Genomic DNA, 19,618 nt, shown 5'->3' on the forward strand with positions numbered 1-19,618 from the left:
GCTCCGCGTGTGTAATCAGGTTTCTCCAGGACTCCTCCCATGACAATTCTGCCTCTAGATCAAAGAGCTAACGCTGGGGAGCAGACAGAGGTGTTAAATCTGGTACAAATTACCATGGAAACATTACTGAATATCCATGCCTGCAAATTACTGTCGCTATTCCTGTTTCAGGGTGATAGGGTCAATCCTTGAGACCTGAGCTGCAACTAAACAAGCTCTATCCCCCGCACTGCACCCCCCTCGACAGCCCCAAATCTCCGCCCCACATAGAAATGGATGGATTAGAAAGCACACACTGTTAGAAAAATGAACATTGAATAACTGTGGTAGACCGCATAAACTGAATAAATACTGAATAAATGGAACTAGACCACAGACGTTGGGTCAGTGAAGTAAATGAGCTATAACACATACACATACCGAGGTCAGTGAAGTGTATGGACTTTAACACAGATGCAGGCCGTAGGACAGTGAATTGTATGGACTATAACACAGACACAGGCCCCAGGTCAGTGAAATGTATGGACTATGACATAAACACAGGCATTAGGTCAGTGAAGTGTAAGGACCGTGACACAGACACAGGCCCCAGGTCAGTCGGGTGAATGAGCGAAACAACAGACACAGGCCCCAGATCAGTGAAGTGTACAGACTGGAACACAAACACAGGCCCTGAGCGCAAGCATCCTGGGCCTCTAACAGTAATGAGCTCGGACAGAAGGCACAGAGACGCCACGCTCAGCCCCAGAGAGAAACCCCCCCCCCCCATCCCCCAGGCAGACCCATCTGCTCTGACCTTGTCTGCTCGCTGTGGGCCAGGGGTCAGAGGTCGAGGGTCACAGACTGTGATCGATTTCTGGAAGAGAGGGCTGAACCTGAACAGCGGGGATGTCTGGCCTTTCGATAGTGAAGGGGGGTCGAAAACATGCATACAGGGCTTGCGTAGAATGCTCTAAAGAGTTTCACACTCCATCTCCTCTCATGTGTCTACTTCCTTAAAAGGCCTATCTGAGGCATAAGACCTTTACCCACCATTTGTTGCAAATCTGTATCAAGACAAAGCCTTGGGTGAATAATTAATCCTTTCACTGTGTCAGGTGCTTCTGGAGAGTTCAAATATTTCCCATTTTCAGTTTTCACTTTTGATTCTGGGGCTTTGGCTCTGAAAGAGGCTCTGTTCCTGCAGCCCTGGGTGTGGGTGAGCGCAGGCTCTCACAGAACAAAGCTTTGTTTTCTTAACCCTCCTGTGAAAATAGCTGAGCAAATTGAACAGCGTTTTTATTTTATTATTTTGTTAAGCGTGTTGGTTAGAGCTTCCAAGCAGCCAGAGAGACCATGCTCCTACTATACACACACATACAGACAGACATATACACACACACACACATACATACATACATATAGACACATAGACATACATATATACAGACACATGCACAGTTTAGTAGTTTTGGTAGAGTTTCTGTTATTTGCTGTACATGGCTCTTACAGCAAATGGTTTCTTACATGTCTGATCCTTCTTGCCGTATTCATAAACACTGTTTCCATGTCCAAGTGCCTGTGATTTTTTTTCCCTCTACCCTGGAAAACTGAGTGGTGTCTGTGTCTCGCAGTCTTCACCCCACACTGCCATACTATGAAAAAGGAGTCTGTTTTTAAATAAGTGTTAATCAACTACAGAGTCACCCTTTTCAGTTCACCAGGAGGCAGCCCCATTTAAACTCTGCTGACAGAGAGACACAGTTTCAGGGCAGACACATGCTTAAAGGCCAGGGTTCATTCGTCTCGACGCAGTGATGGAAGTCACTTTCCTGTCTTCCTGCATCTCAGCTCCCTGTGTCTGATTTCAGCTCTGCCAGGCTCAAGATCTCCATTGCTTCTCAGGTAAGGTTGCTGTGATGCTGTGGCAACATTACCATAGCATCAGTGCCAGGCTACGGATCACAGTGGCCTCCTAGCGAAGGCATCATGTCCTCTCTGAGAAGGCGCAGCCATGTCATTGCAACACCAGAGCCCCCCCTGTTGGTTGCAGACCTCAAGAGTGTTAAAACTAACACATAACAGCCCCAAATAGTTTTTGTGATATCATGACAACGGCAGACTTTCTCAACAGCAGGACTGCCACACGCAGGGAGCTCAACTGACAGCCTGCACATAACATTCCCATAACATTTCAGCAACGTGACAGTCACAGTGAACACACTAACAAGAGCACTGAGAGGGCAGAGGTCTCAGGGGCTAAACTCCAGCCGGCCTTGGTCACAAGGCGCGCGGCAGAGTACCTGGGAGAGATTCATCACGGTAACAGACCCATCCCAGCGGATTAGAGGACAGACGACATATTGATTTACACCACGGTGGGCTCCGGTCCTCCGTGCCCCCTGCGTTTGGAGAATAGGAAAACAAAGCAGATAATGACAAAACTGTTTCCAAACTCAGGGACAAGGTGTTCCCCCACCCTGTTCACGTAGCCTGTACTGAAAACTGAAATACGCTGCCTGCTCAGCTTTCAGCGGGATGCCCGTTTACCGTTCACTGCTTTCCGAGCTTCTAAAGTGGGGTAGTGGCGTTGCTTTGTTCGTTTCTTCTTTAACTTCAACCTCCTTTCATCCACTGAGGCCCAGGGAATATTGGCTTTCATCTGCAGATGGGTCTGAGTTTGTGTGCATGTGTGTGCGTGGGTGCGAGTGTGTGTTGTGTGAGGCCGATGGAGGGGGAGGTGTTATTGATTAACTGCAGCTTGTGAGAGTGGGGCATGTGTTCTGAGTGCCACATTTCTGCCCAGGCGCCATCATCCAGTCAATTGGCCACACGTGCACTGTTACTGAGCTTTGTCATGACTTTGCCAGAGCAGACCTTATCGATCACAGAGGGGGATCATTTCTGAAATAACACTGCTGACTCCTGTCAACTATGTCCATCTCAGTGTGGACTGAGCTCCACATCCCACTGGTCAGTCAGAGGGTGTACGGTTATTACATATGAATACAGCCAGATTGAATTTATACTGTGATGTCCCATACATTTCATATTTCAGTATTGGATGTAAGCCGATGGAGACTGTTAATTGTAGCAACTTTTTATCACCACATCTACCAAACACCTGGTGAGACATGACTTATCACTTACAAAGAATTAGTTGAGACGTTAGAGTTTGACAAGTTTTATTGTTGAAGATCTTCACTTGGACAATATTCAAAGTCCAGACTGAGACTGTGAGTAAATTTATGTTGCAGGGTGAGGGATTGAAACTTGTGAATGAAAATATGTTCTTTATGGAGGGATATGTATATGTTGGGGGGTTGCAGTTTTGTGTATATTTCTGTTAGTGGACTGGAGACTGCACTTTGTGTGCTTATTACTATTAGTTGCAGTAAGGACTGTAGAGTGTGTGTATATTTATGTTAGTGGAGTGAAGACTGTAGATTGTGTGTATATTTCCGTTAGCGGAGTGAAGAGTGAAGTTTGTGTGTATATTTCCAGTGGTGAGGTTTTGCTCACAGAGCCGTGTAATTACGCACTGAAGGCTTTTCAAAGGCACAGCTGTGTGTGAGGTACAAGCAGGCAGACACTCCAAACAGTGGCCAGGCTGCCCGACAACTGCCCTCTGATTGGATAGAGGAGTCACCATGCAAGCCAATCAGAGTCAACCAGGAAAACCACAGACCATTGTGCTAAGTGCACATCAAAACTGAAAGAAGATATGGTGTTTCTGGATGAGATCTCAGCCTGCGATTTAACAAGCCCCGCACGTGGGGAAGAGGGATTTATCATGAAAATCACTGGGGGGATCATCTTACATGAAGACAGACTGTGTTCCTACCTTCCTTCTCTTCTCCCAAACCACCAGAGGGAGTCACTTCTCTGCTAGTCTGCTTTTCATAGGATCCACTGTATTCGTTTTAAATCAGTGAGGGAGTGGGGTGCAATGGATTAACAGAAATGATGTCAGAGAGCTGCGTGGAGCTCAGTTGGGAAACACAGGAACATTCAAGCCCCATCTCCGTGTAATGGCCTTGCCTGTTGCCTGTTTGACTGTTATGCACTTACCTCTGCGTAATGGCATTACTTCCTGTCTGCTGCTCCAATCGTCTCAATTTCCCTTTTCTTGCTTTTGCTCTGCATATAAAATGAAGCTTTTATACACACACAGGGGTAAATGTTCAGCCTTCAGTGCTGTGGCAGTTGATGTTCAGGCCTCAGTGCTCAGACAGTGAATGTTCAGACTAAAAGAGAGATGACCGAATCCTCAGGGGCCTCCAGGCCTCTCTCTAATCCAGCTCCCTGACCTGGACCCACGTTTCGCTCCCTGGGACTTGTCTCTGACAGGATAGGACACCCTTGAACCTCCAAAGCCCTGAAGGAGTTCACTTAGGGATCCAGTTTGATAAACAGCCCTTCGCACAGACTCCAGAGAGGGCAGCGAGTTTGCGCAGGAAGTGGTTTTAACTTAACTTTTAACTGTAACCCATAAACACAGCAGGGGGTCATTTTAAGCAGTTCAGTTTCAGTTGAATGCTGACACACATTATGAATAAGAAAGCTGGTTTCCATAGCACCTGTAGTGTGCGTGTGTTTGTGTGTGGGCCTTGCGGCAAACGTCATGAAGTGAAATGACACATACAGGATGAAACAGCTGTAACAGAAGGCCAAGAACTTCCAAGTGCCTCTGTTGCGGTGTTTGGTAGGCGTTTCCCATGAATGCACACTTCCTGTGTCATTATCTGCATCAGGCAGAAGCAGCTGAGCCACCAGTTAAAGGGCCTCACTCAGCAATGTTCTCACAGCACTGTTCTGGCATTGTTGCAGTGTAAGAAACGGCACCAACGTTGCACACAAACACCACAGCTGAGAAACAAGTGACAGCCCTCAAATTTTTCTTTTTGTTTTGTATATGGTGCTCTGGGGTACTGTTGTTGCACTTTGACATTGGCTGTCAAAATTTTGATTACGGAGGCATGTAAGCTGTAGGTTATTGCAGCACTGTGTCACACACTGACATATGGTCAGATGTGGTCTGATATTTTCTGCATGTCCTGTTATTCATGTGGCATTTTGTACCTCTGCTTTGTACATTGCTCTGGGTAATGACTGCCTAATGACTAAAGGTAAACGTACACTGACTGTCCCCAATCTGTTGATCTCAAGAGAACAGTATCACTTTCATGCAAGGCCCTTTGGTTTATGGCCAGCTGTACAACCTGAACAGCAGTTTTAATTGTTCAAACTGATACGTAGGGGGAAAAACGTCATTCAACACAATGCTATCGATGCTAACACCCACCCTCCCCTCCCCTGGGTTAATATTGACACTGCTTATATTAAACTGTACATCTGGCATCGTATCGCTTGTGATACAGGTGATTGTCTCCCCGCGGGGATGTGGTAGGCCCCGCTAGGGCGCTCCTTATCGGCACAGTTCCCGCCCGGTGCGACGTGTGGCAGGTTGCGACGTGTGACTTTCCACTGAGCGTTCCAGCGGTTATCTCCCCCGTTCCCGACCCACCGATAAGGGAGCGGTGATTGCAAAGTAATGTTTGACCGAGATCGGATCGCCCTGGGAAACTGAGAGACGGCCCTCGTTTGCTCTGCGTCTTGCCCTCCCCCCCACCCCCCCTTGCCCCCCTGGACCGTATGTCAGAACGCAGAGTTCCACGGTGGGGGGGGGCTGTGATCAGATCACAGATTAGGCTGCGTTCACTGTATGCTCCTTCTCCTGAACAGTGCCAATCTGAAAGGCACAGCGCATCTGCTGCATATTACAGGTTTTCTAGGTACCTCTCAAAAGTGGGATGGACCAGTTAAAGTCCACTGGTGGGCCCACAGCTGCTTCTTCGAGATCCTTTTCCAAGATGGGTGTGCTCTGGAGGATTCTGCAGTACTTCGGTCGGTTCATTCCCAACTTTTTCAGGTGTTCTAGAACACTGGCCTGGCAATGTAATATGGCTGCCAAAAATGCATGCTTTAAATTTCCCTGTCCTCTACCAGAGAGACCGGTCTTTGTGAAATCCTGTGTCTCACAGACCATCAAAGCAAACGTGAATGTTTCTCTTAAAATAAGAGTTTTGCAATTCCATCACATCACCTTTCATTTGGACTCTTTTCAGAATCAAAGCTTTCACCTCATTCTGAAACTCTACGTGTCCATTATCGACTGTCTAGAAGTATTTTTTTCATTTTTACCAGAAGACTGTGAAAAACCCGTAAGGTGCGAGACTGATCGCTCTGTAATCGACCCTCAGCAGACAGACCATTTAAGCAGAGGCCAGAGCGCTGAATGAAAAGGCACTTCTGTCTGACGCCCAAATCCACAAAATCAGTGTTTTGGGGGAAACAAAATTATAACGATCAGAACTAATCCGTGTTTTGCGGGATTGCGTTTGGGCAAAAACAATCTTCATATTGCTGTGTTTTGCCGCAGCAGACTGAGTAATCCGGATCCTTTAGCAGATTAAACTGGGATTGTCTGCCAAAGGCCTCAGACTGAGGTCTTCCCCCTTCCAGAGACTCCCTGCGGACAGATATATTATAGAGCCCGTATTGATTGCTGTCTGGCTGACCCCATGCTGTGTTGTTAGTGCATACAGTCTGTTTCTGTTCCCCCCTCAATGCATATTTGGGACTGATTTGGTGGGTCCATGTATCGGTCAACCATTGATAAAGCGATGAATCCCCATTTTAAATCAAAAATGTTAATATCCCAAGATGAATTGATGTTTTGGGGATTTGCAATAGTGTTGAGTCAAACAGCAACATGTTCAGATCATAATATCAAACGTTGAATAAAATGAAATGTTGACATCAACATAGATTCGTGCCAGATTGAAGAATTCTACTGTATTTGGTTTCCGAGAAGCATAACACATAAAATAATAATCACAGAGAACCAGCAATGAAGTAAATATCTTTCTTTGTACACCCCCACCCCAACACTCACACATGTGACTTTCTCCCTCAGAGAACTGAAAATCAATTCACTATCTAGCATCACTGGGGAATTCCTTTATTCCTGAATAATATTTAAATCATCATTGTGGTGAACTCATACCCCTTTGTACCAAATTGTGCACTCCCCAAATAATTACAGTCCTGATACTGTTGCCCCACATATAGAATTACTAGATGTCCCCTTTGAAACCAGCAGTCCAGTGACAGCCCCTGCAAATGTATGGCATAAACTGTTCTTCTTCCATCAGGCATTGTGAAGAATCACCTTTTGTGTGCGTACTGTAAAAGGAAGTACATTCAGTTCAGATGCCACATTTGGCAGCTGTTTTTAACAGCACATCAGTGAAATCAGTGTGCTTGATCTGGTAATTTCATATCCTTAGCAGACATCAGCGATGCCACTGCTGGAGGGCTTCCATGACACGGTGGATTATGTATTGTGTTGGCTCTTAACCGCAGTCATTGTTTGAATGGGCCAGTGAGCTTCCCTGGTGTTCCGGGTGTGCGTCAGCTGCCGATCGAAAGGTAACGGCAACCCCCTGGGGTTCAAACCACCTGACCCCCTCCCACCCCTCTCTGCAAGCACCCCGTGTGTTCCAAACAATGGAGAACTGAGAAATGGAGATTCTTCCTCTCCCTGTTTCGCGGTGAGGAGGGCCGCTATCTGATTTCGGTCTCGCTGCACAGCTGCCCTGAAACTAAACCATTCCTTTCAGATGTGTTTTTTGGCGATGTAAAAGCCTGATCGTAAGGCCACACTCTTTCACTCAAGTCACCCCATACATTATCACGCATGTCCTATCACACAAGAGCAAAAAAAATCATAGTGGATTTAACTCATTTTAAGTATTTATTTAGTTAGAGCTCTGGGGAAAAATGTACCTTCTTGAAAAGTGCACTTCAGGTACCATCACCTGCTTCCTCAGGGTAAAGTGACTGAGGGCCTAATCAAGCTGGGCCCATGCTGGGACACGCTAAACAGCCGGGGTTTTTAGCAGGGCAATCATAAATCTTGAATGAGAGGAGGGAGTGTCTTCACAATGAACCCCAATGAACCCCCCTGGGACAGTGCATGAAGCCATGAATCGTCAACGTCCAGGCCCAGTTTAAATCAGAGCCAGAACCAGTATCAGATTCAGAACCAGAACCAAATATGAATCACAACCAGAGTCAGAATCAATGCCAGTCACTCTCAGAATTATATTCACAGCTAAAGCCAAAGGAGGCAGCGTGACAGGACATATTCATTGGGGAGTGTGCGTCAGAATCGCTGAGCCCACTGGAGATTAATGCACAAGTAGCACTACAGACACTACACTACTCTCATTCCTGCTCTGATTGAGTATGCAGCTTTTTTAGTGAGTGCTTTCAACATCAAAACAACAGGAAAGATTTCAGGCACTCACGTTGTTCGGTAATTCTTCGTTATGTGGGCATTTGTGTTTGTGTGTGTGTGCATGAGTGCGTGCGTGTGTGGGTGTGTACATGCGTGTGTATGTGTGTGGGGGGGACGGGTCTATGTGTATGTAGTCTGTGCATGTCTCTTTGTGTAAGTGTGTCTTTATGTGTACATGGCACATGTGCTTTTGTGTGTCTATGTGTATGCTGATGTGAGCATGGTGCATGTGTGAGTGTGTGTGCATGCATGTGTGTGTGTGTGTGTGTGTGTGTGTGTGTGTGTGTGTGTGTGTGTGTGTGTGCATGTATGGGTGAGGGCCGGCAGGAGTCTTGCTTTTCATATGCATATGCAGCGCACTTCCCGTGCACTGTGAGGAGCCACACCTGGGACGGGCGCTCTGCAGGCGAGTCGTGACGGCGGGAACAAAGGCCAGCGCTCATTTGCATGAAATGCGCTGGCCCACTTTGCATGGGTGACCAGCGCGTTTCTCATTCAACACAGAGACTTTATTCACAGCAGGCATAATCAGCACGGCCAGGAATAAAACTATAAACAAAACACCTTCAACCAAAAAAGGTAGAACGCATCGCCATCCATCCCACAAAGCACCACAGCCCATTCCCGCATTTTTATCTACTTCTTTATGCCATCACTTTCAAGTTTTATTCATCGATAGCCCTTTCTGTCCCGTACATGAAAGCTTTTATCATTTCCCTGGGGCTTAAACCTTTCCTCCTGGTTGTTTGAGTTGTCTACTCCAGTCTTTCTAATGATAATGGTACTCAGAGCTTAGACTCAGAGACCACCCTCCCACACAGTGCTGTAAAAACAAAAAACAGTGTCACATGTTGCGGTCGACACTTTAATTCGACTCACAGAGGAATGGTGGTCGCAGCCCCGCAGAGAGGAATGCAAAAAGAAATAAGAGCTGACCCTCGTCGTTCGTGGAGTGAGAAATCAAGTTATTGTAAATAATGAGCAGTACGAGCACAAGTTTGTTTACGTGTTATGATTACGTGTGTCCTTGTGTGCCCTGGCGTGTGTACATCTCTATGCGTGAGAGTGCCTGTGGGGGGTTCCTGAGCAGTTCCGAAAATACCCTTCTTCGATGGTTAACTCTGTCTGATAGATGTGTACACAGCATCAGGGGGTGCTGAAAGGATCCATCTTTGCAGTATTTACAGCTGGCCCTGCCTCCATGGAGGGCACAGGGCTGCAGCCTCGGTAGCCTCCCTCACACCGAGAGCTCCCCACTAATTCTGTTATCACGCAGATGGAACATATTACAACCGGGTTTTACTGGAGAGCAAAAACAGAAACCCTCCCCAAAAGTCCTCATAAATCTTTCATCCCAAAATAAAATACGATATGAGCGTGTGTAAGCAGGGAGTGCAGGAGAGCAAATGCTAACAGTACCTTTCCAGGCAGAGATGTCTTGACAAATGACATCAACTGAGCCAGAGTGCATTCAATGTGATTCAGTGTTTTACAACACATGACAGTCAACAGCATATGAATTCACCTGAATTCCGGCCAGTCCTTTTTATATATATTATTATTATTATTTTTGACAATGGAATGCCACTCCCCAGTAGCCACGTTCAGTGGAGAATGGGGGATCAGGGGACCCAGAATTTAATTTGCATCCATCTCCTTGGCCCAGCCACACGGTACGATAGGCACGCTCTACAAAGGGATCGATGCCAAAGTATTAGGCGAAATTTCACAACGTGGACCGGTTTCGCAAAGTAAATCAGCTCTTTTCTCTCACACAGTCAATATACAGAGGGACTGAAAACACCGGCACTGTTTATTTCCCTCTTGACATTGAACAGTTTTACTGAAGACTGGATTCATGTTCAATAAACATGATGATTGCTGTATAAAATTTGTGCCGGTATCGAATAACGCATCCTGTTAGAGGTGACAGGGGAAATTAAGTTTTCGTGTTTCCATGGAAAAACAGGCAGGCAAATTTCTCCTCTGAAGCCACTGTGTCACATTTTCACAATAATCCAATTTATATGCATTTGCTGACAACTGGTGTTCCATAAAAGTGGCGAAGCTGCTTGTTAACCCCTTGAAGTCCAGACACAGCAGTGAAATCCACTCTTGGATACCAGATTTTAAATTACAAAGGAAAGTTTTATTACCAAGGATTGCTGAAATCTGTTCATACAAGTTTAGATAATAAACTTCTTGATTATGCTATATATCAATTAACCTTTATGATTCTGTGTCCTACATAAAAGACGAGGCGTGATATTTTGAAAAATAAATATAATAACTGAGTGAATTTTGGGAAATCAATTCTGAAACCGCACATATAATTCTTCTCACCCCGTTATGTATACTGAATGAATGTTTCGAAAATGAACGCTGTCACAATATGGTATTTGTGTCCGTGTGACACATGGTCGAAACAGACCGTGCGTGTATTCTTAAAGATGTCAATGCTCACGTAGACAATGCATTTCTCAATAATAGCCTTCCATCGTCCATATGCTGTTTTCTGGCCTCCCCTGCGCTGCGCAATGCTCGGACTTTCCTTGCATCTGGACACAGCCGTTGCTGTCTCTTCCCCATTTCTGACGCTGCAGGAAGGGCAGCCGGCACAGCAACAGGGATTTAATGCTGTCAATAGACGGGGGCAGTTGTAATCTGCATCAGATCTATTTTGAAAGATAACTGCGTACCACTCAAACCGCCAGACGGAAATTTGCATTTGAAAAGACAGGATGGAGCGATAGCGCGGTGCGCCAGTGTCATTGTTCGCCGGTTTTTTTAAAGTCCGCCGTGACCCGTTGAGCTGATGATAGTTCAATCAGAGGCCATTCTCACCTGGGATTTAGCCAGGCCTGTCCTTTAACAGGCGACGTGGTTTTATATTTGAATAGCATGGGCAGGAATTATGTGCCTCTGGTGCATTTTGAGAGGCACTTAGGGAGACGGAAATTTGCATTTAGCTGAGGTGACGGTACATGTGTGTCGCTGACATTTTGTCCATGTCTGTCTACTGATGGTTATAGAATCAAGTCACCTGATTTGACAATTATCACCTGAGATTTGGACTCTTTGTATTCTTTTTTTTTTCAGTAAAATGTGACACTATGAATAGACGAACAGTCACAGTTCATCAAACGTAAATTTGCATGATATGCCCTAAAGGAGACCCACATCGCACGCACCACAGTGTACAAAATATAAAAGACCTAAAAATGTGATGACACTCATTAATGGCAACAGCAATAAGCCAGAATTATACAATAGCTATTACAGATGCTATTTTTGTTCAGCATCCATGTGTTAGGTCTGGAATATATTCTGAATTGTATGTTATACTCATACATGTGTGTGTGTGTGTTCTCATTAGTCGTTTAGAGCACTGGATGCATTGAAAAAGATGTCTGCTGGGTGTTCCAGGTAAAACAGTGACTATTACATTAACAAATAATAGTTGTTAGGCTAAAATTGAAACTCCGGTAATATTGTTAGAGGCCATCGAAATCAGCAGCCACCAGAAATGAGAGCCTGAGGACTTTAAGCCTGAGCTTTAAACCGTGGGCCGTTTTGGATAAGGGCTTTGGGTAGGCAAAGGAGTAATGAAATCATTGTGATGTAGGACTGTGTGTGGTGTTTCACTGGAAACAGGTTATCACAGAGATACGGGCAGTGGAGGAAATGAAGGGTTCTCCAACAGTATGTAGCAGGAACAAGGAGGGAAACATAACCCTGTTCTTAAAAATATGACTGGTTTTTGATAAGCAAAGCAAAGATGCAGTGCACACCCAGAGCACATTAATATTAACAATGGAATGTGAGGACAAAATGGCTGTTGCCTGCAGCTGTCTATCACCTACAGCAATGTCTCTTCAGTAAACATTGTACTACTAAATATAAAAATGCGTAAAAATCTTTTTTTTTTTGTCCTCACTCTTTGCGATCATTGAGAACTACCAGGAAACGTCACTAGTCTCACACAAAAGGCTTTCCTTGGTATTTTCGTCATTACAACAAAGCACCTGGATGAGGAGATTGACATTTAGAGGCGGGTTCTCTTTCACATGCTGGAGTCCTTTTCTTCTCACCAAGGGCTTTCATACATGCCCTTGAATGTAAAACGCAGTTACAAACAGCACGTACATAATGGGTTATTTAGAGATCTAAGAATCACAGCTAGACCGCGGTGACGCACTTGGCTCACTCACACGGGGACGCATAAGGGGACAAACGAAGATCAATCTTCAGAGACCTCTCCTACAGCCGGTGCTGAGAATAGACAATGGCGTGCGACAGTGGAAGCACCATCTCGAACCTGTCCTGCTCCAGTTGGTTTTTGTAGTCGAGCAACAGTGCACCGGGGGGGGGGGGGGTTGGATGCGGCCTCTGAGAGAGACGCAGCCTTTCGACTGATGGGGAAAAGGTCACGTCTCTCCCCCGCTGCTTTAGGCTTGACGCAGGTGGCAAAAAAAAATAATAAACACTGTATCCCGCTAAAGGTCGTTCTGGGTCCCCTGAGAATAAAGAGCAACCCTCACCATCGCAAAACAAACAGGAGAAACTGCTTTGAAATGCACTAGGTGTCTAAGTCTGAGAGTCAGAGTCACAGTATGCACACAAGTCAGAGTCCGGGCATGAGTCAGAGTTAGGGAGAGAGTGAGAGTCACAGGGAAGCGGTAAGGTTCTAGAGTTATTATGGTTCTTTGAACAATATATTACATATCAACATATTACTATGACACTGCATGTGATTGGAGTGCAAAACTGATTACAAGAGTACAGTATATACAGTTGTTTGATTCATATATTTCTTGAATGGCATTTGAAGGACGGGACTTGGATCTGTTGAAAATAAGGTGTTAGATAGCTGATACAATCTGGTTATAGCTGGTACACTGCACGTCCACACCGCCATGAGCTGACTAATCAGAGTCTGTTTACACAATTCAGAAACGTTGAGAAACACTCAGCCTCTCTTTCAGGAAGAGAGCAGAAATGCTGCACTATTTTGTAACCAGGACCAGGGTTTGTTATGGGAAGCGTAAGTGTTTCTGTAACAGACACGGCTCCTCCAAAACAAAATGCAAACCAGACTAAGATAACATCCTTTCAATGTCACTGTGAGAGTGTGTTGGTGTGTTAGCACTGCCGAAACCTCTCATAAAGATTCATGTAACATATAAACATGGAGAGAATGGGACTTGCAAGATGGAACCGGAGAATGTATGCTAAATGGTAAAATAACTGCTATCACTAAAGCACCTGAGGCACACTTGCTGATATGCAGTCCTCACTGGGCCGTCACTCAGAGTGAGAGGGGAGGAGACTGCAAGAGGGGCGGAGCCTCCAAGTGAGTGGGGAAACTGAAAAGCAAAATGGCCATCTTAGTCAATGAGGTTGAACTCAGACAGGGCATGCTGTCATGGCTTGTTCTTCGGTAAACCGGTGGAGTTTGTATCTGCTCAGTTCCCTCTTTCTGTTTTGGCCTTGCCTGCAGGTGAGCACTCCAACAGGGCAAGGAAAAGTCCAGAGCAATGTGCTATTCTTGTCTCTCTCAGCTGCACTCAGAGAGAACTGTGGCTGTCATTCCAAACACTAGCACTGAGAGGGCCTTTTGTACAATTTTAAACGTTCTGTTTATTTCAGTTTTCTGCCTCAATATTTTTCATCCTTTAAAAGAAAATGGCCAGCTTTGTATATTGTATGTTCTGAACAATCAGACATTTACTGAAGAATAACCATTTAAATGGACAGCGTACAGCCATATGTTAAGGTTATAGATGCTGAAAGATTCATCCATGAAAGAGAAGCTACAGGTTTAGCATAGCAGGAGGGACAAAGAAGGGTTAGTGGTTATGTAGTGTGTAGTCCTTCCCAGACCTGGTCCTCTGGGTGATGTAACAGGAAACACACACTGGCCCACCTCTGTCTGTGGGCTCTATCTCTAGGCTGTGGGATGGGCCCTGAACACACCTGCTGTCCGCTGAATGCCCACCTGTGTTATATCACCTGGAAAAACAGTGCGTGGTCTACCAGCCTCAATAGAGACTGTGCACCAGCCCTGCCCTCCTCTGTTCCCTGTGCCTCTGTGGGAGAGGGTCAGGCTGCAGGGCCTGTTATAATCCCACAGCCCCCCCACCAGCACTGTATACATCCTCAAAGCCCCCCTCCCCCCCGTGAGTCTGCCTCCCTGAGAGACATTACATAACCGCCCCACAGCGGGGAGCTTGGGCTCAGGGTCACTCCAAACAGTCCCCTCCCTCTCTCACAAGGGCGGGATCTGAGCGTCCCCCCCCCCCCCCCCACCCCTGACACTCATCTCCCTCTCACCATACTGCCGCTTACAGCATCTGGCCCATTTACACAACACACGGTCAGAGCACAGCCCTCCATCCCCAGAGTGCGGTCTGCTTTTTTGCCATGGACAAGGGATGAAGTCAGGCAGGCCTGTATACACCCAGAGCCCACAGTGTTCAGCAGTGTGGTGAAGTGTCAAGGAACAGGGCTTGTGACCCAAATGCTGCCAATATGATCAGGTCAGGTATTTAGCCAGAACAGCCTTAATAAATATCCTGTAAACTTACAGATAAGATGTAAAAAATTGTAAGCTATGTAATCTGAATCTGGATAAGCAACTGTAACGTAATGTGATGTAACCATAATGCACAGACACAGGACCGTAATGGAAAGTAATCGTAATGCAGATAGGACGTGACAGGATGTGATTGTACAGAGTATGACATGTGGCCATTGAAGAGAAATGCCAGGACATTGACATGAAAACAATAAAAAGCCCAGCTTTTGGGCACGCATGTTTAATGTGGTTACCAGAAGAATAGAGTGACACAGGGAAAGATGGCCCAGTTTTCCACTTCGGGTCAGTGGAGCGGGATTCCTGCCACACAAAAAAACACATTACACAACCAGGGTCTCGGGGGCACACCAGCTAGCTAGCTAGCTCCCCCATGCCAGCGCTGTAGTGTGTGTGTGTGTGTGTGTGTGTGTGTGTGTGTGTGTGTGTGTGTGTGTGCGTGCGTGTGTGTGTGTGTGTGTGTGTGTGTGTGTGTGTGCGTGTGCGTGTGTGTGTGTGTACATGTGTGTGTGTGTGCATGTGTGTGTTTGTGTAAATATTCAGGTCGGAGTGAGACGTGATTACAGCATATGCAGCTCATGACCTTTGGAGGCGTGGCCCTGAGATGTGCTGGTGTCAACACGTCCATTCGACTGGCCGAGTGGAGACCCCTGCAGGGCGATGAAATGAACCTAAGACACCCCCTTGCCCCATGTCGTATGTGAAGAATGCACTGACAGTTATTTTCCAGAAGTGGATCTTCTGTGGAGCTCACCTGCTGAGCAGAAAGAGAGACGTGTTTCCTTAGCGGGGTCTGAGCTCTTACTGCCGCAGCAGCTCTCTGCCTCAAGCCCTCTGCACAAGAAGATAGAGGTAGGACCCCGCCACCACCAGCAGGGCGGCGACTCTTACTGCTGCCTCAGTCATCGCTGAGATTCATTCCTCTGTTTGGGGAGGATTCTGGGCTTTACTGGATTTATACTGTTTGAAATCCCACCCTCCCCCCTCACATTCACTCTCTTTCTCTTTCTCTCTCTCTCTCTCTCTCTGTCTCTCTCTCTCTCTCTTTCTCTCTCTCTGGGAAATCTGCCCTGTGTAGTAAGTGCATTTAGTGAATTGATGTCATGCTTCCGTGGAGTACTGCATGAATATTGATGATTGCTGTTGTGACTCACCAGGGGTGGGGGTGGCTGTGTGTATATTTAGGCTGGTGGAAAAAACTGTTACAGTGTAGATATTCCTCCATACATTCTTTTCTGGTCTAAGATCAACAGTAACAATAACCATAATCATCATCATCATCATCATCAGCATCAATAAGCATTGTTATCTATCACTGGTTGATCATATCTAAGTGGCTGTGAACAAAACATCCTCCCATTCATTCAAGCAAAAGAACATATTTCTACATCTGAAATGACCAATTCTTTATATTATATTCCTAGTAATGATGGTCATTTTTATTGTACCTTGTACATTTTTATTGTACATACTGTAAAAATTTGAAAATTTTATATTAAATTAATTTTAAGATTAAAAATTGTTCCCCTAAAAAATGGAGTCAGATCATTGGGATCCATCATGGTGTAATATGGACACACAAATCTGTAGTAGATACCTTCCTTCAAAGCCAAAGATGGGATTTCTGAAAAGCTCACGAGAGAACCTGACACCAGGCATGCTTTTACAACACTTCTTCTGAAGAGAGCTGAGTGATGAGAGTACCTGACGATGCAGATGAGAAAGTATGTTTAAAGCTAACGTCAGTACAACAGTAGCTGCAGCGTTACGCTAACGTTGGCCATTGTCGCTTCTTCCTTCAACTCAGAGACAGACCTCTTGAGTGTGGAGTCCTAGGTATGCTACTGACGATCGCTCCACACCGCATGCACTCACTGAAGTCTAATATTTCCCTCCCAGGGTCATCAGGAAAGGGCAAACAACGCTTCGACAGCAAACCCTTCGCATCTTGAAAGAACCCCTCCCTGCTTTCATGTCATTCCCAGAGCCTGAATCTCTGTGTAAATAGAAAAAATATATACATATATCAAAATGAATACACAAATGATTTCACAGAAATGCTCTGGCTCCCTTTTGGAGACATCATGTGAATGTTTCATGGAGCACAGCTTTGCGCTGTGAGCTTCCAACCCCTTTTTTTTTTTTTTTTTTGAAAAGGCGTATCTGGCAGGGATGTCGGCGGTTATAAATATCACCAATGTCTGACAGCAAATCTGGACTCCGCATGAACAGGGAATGCTTTATGCATGAGGCACATAAATTATGAATGCTTCATATCTACCATTTAGAGCATAAAAGTGTTGAAATGAACACACGAACCGTTTTTTTCTTTCCAGAAGAATGGAATTTTCTTCCTGCGTTTGACTCCCTCTGAAAGGGAATTTTCAGAATATACAGTATGTTGTACAGTTTCTGAAGTGCTACATTTCACACGTGCCTTACAGTTAAATTAGTATCGATATTCTACACTTTCAGCTACCTTTAAAATGGTATATTCTACATACATAAGTCGTACATACAGTAGGGAAAATAATTATTTGATCCACTGCTGATTTTGTAAGTTTGCTCACTTACAAAGAAATGAACAGTCTCTAATTTTTATGGTAGGTTCATTTTAATGGAGAGAGACAGAATATCAACCAAAAATCCAGAAAAAAACACATTACATAAAAGTTATAAATTGATTTATATGTCATTGAGTGAAATAAGTATTTGATACCCAAGCAAAACATGACTTAGTACTTGGTGGAGAAACCCTTGTTGGCAAGCACAGCGGTAAGACGTTTCTTGTAGTTGGTCACCAGGTTTGCACACATCTCAGGACGGATTTTGGCCCACCCCTCTTTACAGAAACTCTAAATCCTGTGGGTTTCTTGGCTGCCGCTTGGCAACTCGAAGCTTCAGCTCCCTCCACAGATTTTCTATAGGATTGAGGTCTGGAGACTGGCTAGGCCACTCCATGACCTTAATGTGCTTCTTCTTTAGCCACTCCTTTGTTGCATTGGCGGTCTGTTTTGGGTCATTGTCATGCTGGAAGACTCATCCACAACCCATCTTCAATGTTCTGGCTGAGGAAAGGAGGTTCTCATCCAAGATTTTACGGTACATGGCCCCGTCCATTGGCCCCTCAATGCGGTGAAGTCGTCCTGTGCCCTTAGCAGAGAAACAGCCCCAAAGCATAATGTTTCCACCTCCGTGCTTGACTGTGGGGATGGTGTTCTTCGGGTCATACTCAGCATTTCTCTTCCTCCAAACACGGCGAGTCGAGTTGATGACAAAGAGCTCAATTTTGGTCTCATCTGACCGCAGCACTTTCTCCCAAGCCTTTTCTGAATCATTTAGATGTTCACTGGCAAACTTCAGACGGGCCTGTACATGTGCCTTCTTGAGCAGGGGGACCTTGCGGGCACTGCAGGATTTCAATCCATTACAGCATAGTGTGTTACCAATGGTGTTCTTGGTGACTGTGGTCCCAACTGCCTTGAGGTCATTAACAAGCTCTACCCGTGTAGTTGTGGGCTGATCCCTCACCTTTCTCATGATCATCCTCACCCCATGATTCAAGATCTTGCATGGAGCTCCAGACCGAGGGCGATTGATGGTTATTTTATATTTCTTCCATTTTCGAATAATCACACCAACGGTTGTCACCTTCTCACCAAGCTTCTTGCTGATGATCTTATAGCCCATTCCAGCTTTGTGCAGGTCTACAATCGTGTCTCTGACATCCTTTGACAGCTCTTTGGTCTTACCCATGGTGGTGAAGAGGTTGTAATGGATGAAATTGATTCTAAGGACAGGTGTATTTTATACACATAACGAGCTGAGATTAAGAGTAGTTTCTTAAAGTGACAGGACTAATCTGTGTGCCATATGGGCACATAACCACTCTGTGGGAGCCAGAATTCTGGCTGGGTGGTAGGGGATCAAATACTTATTTCACTTGATCAAATGCTAATCAATTTATAACCTTTTTCTGGGTTCTTTGTTTATTTTGTACCTCTGTCTGTTAAAATAAACCTACCAAAAAATTACAAACTGTTCATTTCTTTGTAAGTGGGCAAACTTACAAAATCAGCAGGGGATCAAATAATTGTTTTCCCCACTGTACACAAATCCTGAGAGAACAATATTCCATATACATATACATACATAACAGTATATGCACACACATACCTACTTCTAAATTTCACTTTTCACAAATAAACACTGACAAGATATAGTATTCTACATGTACTAATCTCAGGATTGTGTAAACATCTCTGTGAAAGATCTCTGTAAACACAGCAGCGCTAAACCCCAGATCTTAGTCTGAGGCTCTCAGCTGTCATCCAAGGGTGGAGAGAAGGGCAAGGGTAGTAGAGAGGACGGCGTGGTTACATAAAACCACTTTGGACACAGCAGGCCCCCACGCCCGCGTTCGCCCCACAGGTTCGCTTAGGAACATGGCCCTGTACGTGTGAAGGTGGCGTTAAATAACTGCCGGGGAAGGCCGGGTGATCGGCAGAGCACACGGCACACTCTCTCACCTTAAGGGGGATATTGATTCTTACTCTGCGTGTTTAGAAGTGGAGCGTGCGGATACAGGATAACGCGGCAAGGGCAATCCTGTGGGACCCTGTCCGTGTAACACGTATGGAAACATGCCAGATTCCATATGCACAGAGAGCAGCAGGGCC

At 45.4% G+C, this 19,618-nt stretch overlaps 1 protein-coding gene across 1 annotated transcript in view; it reads right to left on the reverse strand.

The window, feature by feature from the left end:
• LOC118770643 (podocan) overlaps nt 1-18,695 on the reverse strand; it is a 29,314-nt gene extending 10,619 nt beyond the window's left edge. The window contains exon 1 of the mRNA XM_036518405.1: nt 18,599-18,695. Within this exon, the coding sequence (XP_036374298.1) occupies nt 18,599-18,695 (97 nt within the window). The remainder of the gene's footprint in view (nt 1-18,598) is intronic.
• Between the last annotated feature and the right edge of the window lie 923 nt (nt 18,696-19,618).

Source organism: Megalops cyprinoides, chromosome 23 (genome assembly GCF_013368585.1).
Source record: "Megalops cyprinoides isolate fMegCyp1 chromosome 23, fMegCyp1.pri, whole genome shotgun sequence".
Taxonomy (NCBI): Eukaryota; Metazoa; Chordata; class Actinopteri; order Elopiformes; family Megalopidae; genus Megalops; species Megalops cyprinoides.